Raw genomic sequence first — 7,021 nt, 5'->3', positions numbered from 1 at the left:
AACTACCACAGACTTGATATATAGGGTGTAACTTACAAGAACGTAGGCTAAGTTTTGGTACCACTAACAACAGTCAGTCTATCTGGGTCGGATTTTGAACATTATGAAATTGTTGTATGAAATGTTGTGATGCTCATACATCGTTAAAACACATGAAAGCAATCTTTTTAAGTTGACCCCCTTCGCAAGGATTGACCCCTTCGCAAGTTTTTTGTTTGAAATGATTATGACAAATTTTGATCTTTACCCAAAATTTGGACCTTATTTTAACTTATTTGGGCAAGTCGACGACCCCAAAGAAAAGAAAATAAATTTTCACAAACCACTTTTGTCACTGCGTGGTTCTCCTCAGTCAAACAAAGAAATAAAAATTTTCCGCTAGATGACACCCACGAGACGTTATTCGTTGGGATGCTTTTACCAAGAAAAAACTTAATTGGGATTTATGGTCAGGAAATCTTGGGTTCAAATCCCAGTGAGTTTAAGAAAAAACATCATTGGTCTCGCAATAACAAAAATGTTACGTTTCGACATTCAAGGTGACTCGTTTATGTCAACTCGCTTTTCTGACTTGTTGTGTTATTTTCTGTGCGCGCTGAATACATGGGTGGTAAATCAAGTTTAAACAAATATGAAACTCTTTGAGTTTTGCGAGTTAACACAGCAGATTTATCATCTCCCTTTGCAGACGAACTATAACGAGTTTGCCACTTTAACACACTATTAATTACTATGACGATTTGGGGTCAAATATATTTTACGATTACGCACACATTACCAAGGGTCATTCAACATTTTATTCAACATATTCAACAGGCATTTTTAGGTTTAAAAAAATGGACGTGTCACAACAAAAGTATATGAAAGCGTATATAATAACGGAATCAAAGCAAATGGATGACGTATATCATAAGGGAATAAAATTTGTTCCTTTAGCTATATTTGTTCAAACTAAAAACGCTAAGAAAGTAAACAAAATAAAAACCAAAATATAAAATTTTTGTTGGGTAAATACTAAATGCTTTAGATTGAATTTTGGAAAAGTATTTTGGCTATATTAATGGGTAAACCGCCATTTTTGTTGTAAATACTAAAGTTTTGACAAATGAAAACTGTAACTGAAAGCGTTTGTTTCGTGTTAAAAATATTTAGAGGAACGATGGCCTTTGCCCTTTTCCAAAATTCAATCTAAAGCATTTCGTATCTCCGCCGAATACATGAGCAACAGTCTGTTGTCACGCTTACCACCAAAACGAAACAGATCAGCGCGATAATGCTTGCAACAATTGACCCCACGATATCAGCTGGCTTCCAGGAATTTCCAACTGGTTTTGTTGTTAGGTCTGATGTAGGGTGAGCGCTTCTTGGTTTCTTGTCCTCGGTGGGTTTTGCATTGGCACGAGTTTGATGCTGAAAGACATTCGACATTTATTTTTTTGTGCAACGGAGAGTAGATATTGGATCAAATGCCATGGGTGCCACCGAAAAATATTATCAGACAACATGCAATTGGTTCTATTGGAACAGAAAATGTATTTCCTCAAAGTTGTGCCTTAAGACACACAAGTCATGCACGCTTTAGACACACAAGCTTTTAGGCTATGTTGTAAGTAAGGACATCAAACTGTAATATTTCGTGTGAAATCCATGTTTGGATATTTCGAATGTAACACCGAGCTTACCTTGGCTGCTTCCGTTGTCGTTGTAGGTGGAGGGGGTGAATCACTGTTCTTTTCACTAGTGTTTGTAGATAAAGTTGTCTCCACTTGTTTGGTGGAAGTTATATTCGACAAAGAATTGTTTGGTGGTGAATGAGTGGAGTTTACAAGATCCCCAGCCACACATTTTTCCCTGAATCAACAAAACATGAAGCAAATAGATCTTACTTCCGTCAAAAAGACCAATGATCTTACTGTGATTCAGATTGAATTACCAGTGCAAGATAACAATTGTGAGTATTGGACACGCGTTGCCAGACAAATCTTAATCTTTTTCAAAGTATTGGACACGCGTTGCCACATTTTGGTTTCATTGTTCGTCCGTTATATCACAACAAACAAAGGGGCCCAAACATAGCAGGTACATTCACGTAACACTATTGATTTGGCATAAACATTACGATTCAATTTACTGCAAACCAAGGAGAGATATATTGCTGTATTAACAACATGGCGAATGCTGGAAGCATGGTTTACAAACTTAATGTCACAATATCGCCTACCATAGGTAATAGCAACGCCGAAAGGAATTCCAACAGCAGTTGGAGTAACCTTTATAACATTCATTGCACCACTGAATGCTTGGGTTGTAGTAAAAGTTCGGTTGACAGTAACCAGAAGTTATGCCTGCATCTCCACGAAGACGTACAGGTTCATGGTTCTGAAGCGAATTTGCATGATTGGCCGCTGTTACTCAACCCTGAAATAACGCACGTACCTTGAACTTGCACCCATCATCTGTCCATTTGATTGATTTTCTCAATTCTCCAAATACTCCTACTAGTCCTACTAGACCCAACGCGGCGAAACAAGCAACAATGCAGCAGTCAAGAAGCTTCATTTCTTTGCCCAATACTTTCGAATCTACATGGAGTGTGGAATGGCTGAGCGAATATATACCCTATGGATAAAATTACTAGGGGAAATCCCCGGGTAAAAGTATTAAGCGCTGCTAGGAAAGGTGAATCACCGCTTCATTGCTGGCTGAGTAGGTGCGATGTAAAATTTATATTTAGCTGCCATAGGGCTAAAGGGCTGAAGCTCATGAACGGGAAAATGCTGAATTGAAAAGTTGGCTTGGTCTATCTTCTGAGTAATCCTCTCCTCTATTTCGCAAAATTGTGAGAAGGTTAAGAAAATAAACATTGAATTCGATGAAACCGTGTTATTGAATACCTTTCTCCTATAAGTTAATAACAGCGAATTAGAAGTCTTCCACGAGTAGTAATGACGACACAACAGTCGCATGGTTTCACTTGGAAAAATTCATTCACTTTTATTCGGGCAAAACTTTGGGTAGTTTTGTTACATGTGGCACGCACATAAACGTTTCACAGTCAACAGGAAACAATTAGGGAGTTGCAATTGTTCGAAGCTCGAAAATCGTGTATTGCTATATTTTATACAAAACGTGTATTAAAACAGTGGTTTTACTAATAATGCTTCATAAGTCAAACGGCACACTGCGTTTGTAATATTGGAGGTATTGGAAACATTATTTCGGTTGTGCAACTTGAGTCTGTACAGCGTTCAACTTCATAACTATATAAAACCACGGAAGCTTTTGTCACAATGAAGCGCATAAGGATTGACAGTAAGGTATATTGGCACTTGAATACAGCATAATTTGAAGAAGCATAGACAGCGTATCGTGAAGTGGAAAAAGCACCAAACTCGAAACAATCATAGCAAGGCAATAAAAACAAGATGTGTATTATGAAAAGTGATTTAAAAATGAAAGCAGTTATCAGCATATCAGACAATTTTAAACGACAGATTTGTTGACAAATATTGTTGGGGTCAGCTAACTTTGCCATTAACATTTACGTGCAGCTCACAATCGAGTAAATACGGTATATGGGAGTACGTCAAAAAGCCCTTACGCTCTCAGTAACGACTTTATAATGTTATTCACAGATTTTCCTCTTGTATTGGGGCACGGTTGTAGCGAGGTTGACAGTTCTGCAACCATGAGACAAAACTGCTCCACTTCTCCCAATTTTTTTTAACCCATTTTCGAAAACAGGGAATAAACTTATAACAGGCAAAAAAGGCGATCAAAAAAGCAAAGACGACGCAAAGTACAATTACCACAATCTGTGGTTTTGTAAGCGGGTTCTCACTTGGGGGTGTCGTGGTTGTATCAGGTGGTGGTGTAGATGCAATTTCATTTTCATTTTTGGAAGGAGGCTGTGACGGTGATTCTGAGGTAGGCTGCAAAGCAGTAAAAAGTGTCCACATTAGAGTTGCTTGAAATCAACACAACATTTGTTTCCTACATAAGAATCAGTTTGAGAATCGTGCGAAATGTATATATATTGACTAGTATAGTACAGTTTACACAAAACATGTTAATCCTGTGTTAGGGGGTAATCAGATTTACCTTTTAATATGCCAAGTAAGGGAGATTGGGGATGCCCTGGACACAGGGATACCTCGGACAAGGTATTTTAAGTTACAATGAGGTATTGTTGAAACACTTTTGCTTGTATATTCAACTACTTATTCTTAGATGGGCCAATGACAATTTCAACCAAAGTGTTGTCAAGTGGTCGGGATAAGTTTTGGGCAAAATTGTCAGGTCAAAAAATTGGAGAATGGTTGTAGACTTCACTAATGAGAGTTTGATTTCTTTGAATTGCCTGTATAGTATATGGCGGACAGAGACTCAGTAACGGATTAGTACAAAATATGATAAATAATCCAAGTTGTCTGTCTGTTTTAAAGTTGTAGTTAAACTTTAAACAGACAGACGACTTAGGATTATTTATCATATTTTGTAGACTGCAATAATTGTCGAATTTAAGCTGTAAAAAAAGATCCAAAGTTGCAGTACAAAGTACAAGGTCCTTCCCTACGATTTATGTTTTGCTCTTATGATGGTTACAAACCGTGTATGTTTATTTGCCTGAACATAAAACCATGGTACCAAAAACCTGTTTGTACAAGAGTTGCCTTGGTGACTCTTTTGGGTTTTAAGTATCTTTCTGACAAGCATCATAATTCGCTTTTTAGACTACAGATATATATATCTTTCTAATGTTGGAAAACAGTGGAACTGTAACACGTGTTTACGGCAGTAAAAATACAGTCTGTTCTCAGTATTTAGGACATTTGATCAATGTAATTGTACCTTCTCCGTATTTGGAGTTGTTGCTCTGCTTGGTTTCTCTGGACAGGGTGCTGTGGTCGTTTCGTTGCTTCCGCTTATATTAGCTGATATCGTGGTTGCGTTGGTTAGAAGGGTTTGATTTGCTGCAGGAGATTGAGATGTGTTGGGTGGTGAAATCAACCCTTTAGCACGGCATTCCTCTCTATATATAAAGCTTATATTGACATGTTTTGTCCATTATTAGAATGTAGCGAATCACATTCGAAAAAATTGCCAATTATTCACGCAATAAAACGGATGCTTGTCCTCATTACATACTTGTGAATGAACAGCTCAGTGGGCTTTCGGATTGATATTTAGAAACATAACAGTGGAAACCTTATTTACTAAACACTTTGGATATACCTACAGTTAACACCATGTAAGGAATGTTCATTCATTTGCCCTTTTCAAAATGTGGGGATACCTACTCTTAAAACAAATGTAGTTGATACAGAAAACTTAACAGCATATTGCCCAACATATAGCAAAATCCAAATTTAAAAACTTTTGTTGGCTATATAGTGTGGTAACAACTTTTATGTTTAATCATATCCATAGCAACAGAATGCCTATGTTGATTAATATAGACTTTTTATAATATTTCGGCAACAGTTAAACTAGCCTACCTGGTGTAAAAGCATTTCTTCAAAGTATTTCTACAACAGTTGGTGTATTTTCCCATACATCTGAAACATCTGTTTTTTGTTGGGCTGTAGCGTTCTTTTGGACCACAGAAGCCAGATTCAAATCCAGAGTCATTGGGTAACGTAAGGCGAACTGGTGTATGGTCCTGTACAATATTTACTTTTTAGTGCTTATTGTGCCAAACATCCGGCAAGTTAAATGTTCTTTGGCAAAAAATATTTGTGGTAAAAATAGATTAGGCTAACTCAGGGAATACCTCAAACTTGCATGTCCCATTATTCCAAGATATATGTCGGGATACTTGCTGGCTAACTTCGTCCTATAAAATATTTGCAGGCATAAATGTTTTGTAATACAGCCTATCAAAGAAACAGTGAGGCATCTAAATACTTGACTATTTGGTTACAGTTACGAAAACAGAAACAGGTATATATGTGTAGCCCATGCCACAACATATAATCGACCAAATGAATCGCATTTCAATAAACTACCATTCCAGTATTTGAAAGCCGTAATAACCATTATTTTATGGTATCACATTTATAAATGTTAGACTAAATTTCTTTTAATACAGATTAACTGACTACCATTGCAGCCTAAACCACTCAATTTTCAAAATTTCACCAAAAGCTTCCTACTTTACTTGTCGTAATCTATTACCTCAGCGCCGAAAACCAAGCCCAAAAATCCAACCACAAAGTAATAACCTGCTAGCATCATTAGTACTGTAGCCGATACCAGCTCTCAAACACTCGTTGCTATAGCTCGCCACTTTATTCACTGCGCCTCGGCCGATCTTATGGCGAGGCACACACCGACATGCATCACCACACACACGGACACACGTGACTACAAATACAAAATGAAGCACAAAATCGCTACAATGCCCCCCTCCAACTAACATAATTTCGCCCTCGAAATAAAACGTGGTACACTTTACACACATAGTCACACTACAACACATAGTCACGCAAATACGCCGGTAAACGTCGCACCCGTCCGCGGGGGGACGTTCCACCGTCCTCAAGGGGAGAAATGTCTATGTCCGATGTAGTATTTTCATCGGAGTCGAAGTGCGATTCCTCCTCCTCAGGTTGTAGCCAGTTATTAGGCATGGTTTCTGCCTCGAATCTCCTTAACTGGTCAGTGTGTATTACCTTTGGTGGATGATCCGAAGATAGTGATGTCTTCACCGGATCCGGGTACCCGGACCCGGCCGGATATTGACCAATTTTCAATACCCGGACCCGGCCGGATAATACACTTAATTTTACCGGATAGTTGTGAAAGCATTTTTGTCCTAAAAACGGTCAAACATTTCGCAAATTACTCGTTTTTGGGATCCAGTCTGTGATTCTCGCCGACGTAAGATTTTTCTGTTGTTTGTTATTAAGGTTTTTCGTGACGTGTTGTACCATATTAATAAATGCCTACGTTTATTTGTTCCACTAATGATAAGCATAGCATTCTGTTTGGCAATCAAACATTATTGCCATACCGATAA

At 37.9% G+C, this 7,021-nt stretch overlaps 2 protein-coding genes across 2 annotated transcripts; both read right to left on the bottom strand.

Annotated features, from left to right (window-relative positions):
• Window positions 1-787: 787 nt before the first annotated feature.
• On the bottom strand, window positions 788-2,572 carry LOC145901378 (uncharacterized). Its single transcript, XM_082989039.1, has 4 exons — window positions 2,437-2,572; window positions 2,222-2,379; window positions 1,683-1,851; window positions 788-1,410 (listed from the first exon to the last, which is right to left on the bottom strand). Exons 1-4 carry the CDS (start codon window positions 2,557-2,559, stop codon window positions 1,189-1,191), a joined length of 672 nt encoding a protein of 223 aa, XP_082845165.1. The 5' UTR covers window positions 2,560-2,572; the 3' UTR covers window positions 788-1,188.
• A 430-nt stretch (window positions 2,573-3,002) lies between these two features.
• On the bottom strand, window positions 3,003-6,310 carry LOC145901374 (uncharacterized). The gene is made up of 5 exons (XM_082989033.1): window positions 6,178-6,310; window positions 5,774-5,836; window positions 5,499-5,662; window positions 4,852-5,032; window positions 3,003-3,932 (listed from the first exon to the last, which is right to left on the bottom strand). Exons 1-5 carry the CDS (start codon window positions 6,235-6,237, stop codon window positions 3,630-3,632), a joined length of 771 nt encoding a protein of 256 aa, XP_082845159.1. The 5' UTR covers window positions 6,238-6,310; the 3' UTR covers window positions 3,003-3,629.
• Between the last annotated feature and the right edge of the window lie 711 nt (window positions 6,311-7,021).

Source organism: Ascidia mentula, chromosome 5 (assembly GCF_947561715.1).
Source record: "Ascidia mentula chromosome 5, kaAscMent1.1, whole genome shotgun sequence".
NCBI classification, from domain to species: Eukaryota; Metazoa; Chordata; class Ascidiacea; order Phlebobranchia; family Ascidiidae; genus Ascidia; species Ascidia mentula.
Note: the sequence above shows the minus strand (reverse complement) of the source record. Positions and strands in the feature narration are given on the sequence as shown.

Excerpts from the sequence above, each read along its gene's own strand:
- LOC145901374 (XM_082989033.1), bottom strand. The coding sequence starts at position 6,237 with ATGATGCTAGCAGGTTATTACTTTGTGGTTGGATTTTTGGGCTTGGTT. Across the intron at positions 5,837-6,177 it reads GCTTGGTTTTCGGCGCTGAG|GACGAAGTTAGCCAGCAAGT; the intron begins GTAATAGATTAC and ends AATATTTTATAG. Across the intron at positions 5,663-5,773 it reads ATGGGACATGCAAGTTTGAG|GACCATACACCAGTTCGCCT; the intron begins GTATTCCCTGAG and ends AATATTGTACAG.
- LOC145901378 (XM_082989039.1), bottom strand. The coding sequence starts at position 2,559 with ATGAAGCTTCTTGACTGCTGCATTGTTGCTTGTTTCGCCGCGTTGGGT. Across the intron at positions 1,852-2,221 it reads CGGCGTTGCTATTACCTATG|GGAAAAATGTGTGGCTGGGG; the intron begins GTAGGCGATATT and ends TTGTTGATTCAG. Across the intron at positions 1,411-1,682 it reads CGACAACGGAAGCAGCCAAG|CATCAAACTCGTGCCAATGC; the intron begins GTAAGCTCGGTG and ends AATGTCTTTCAG.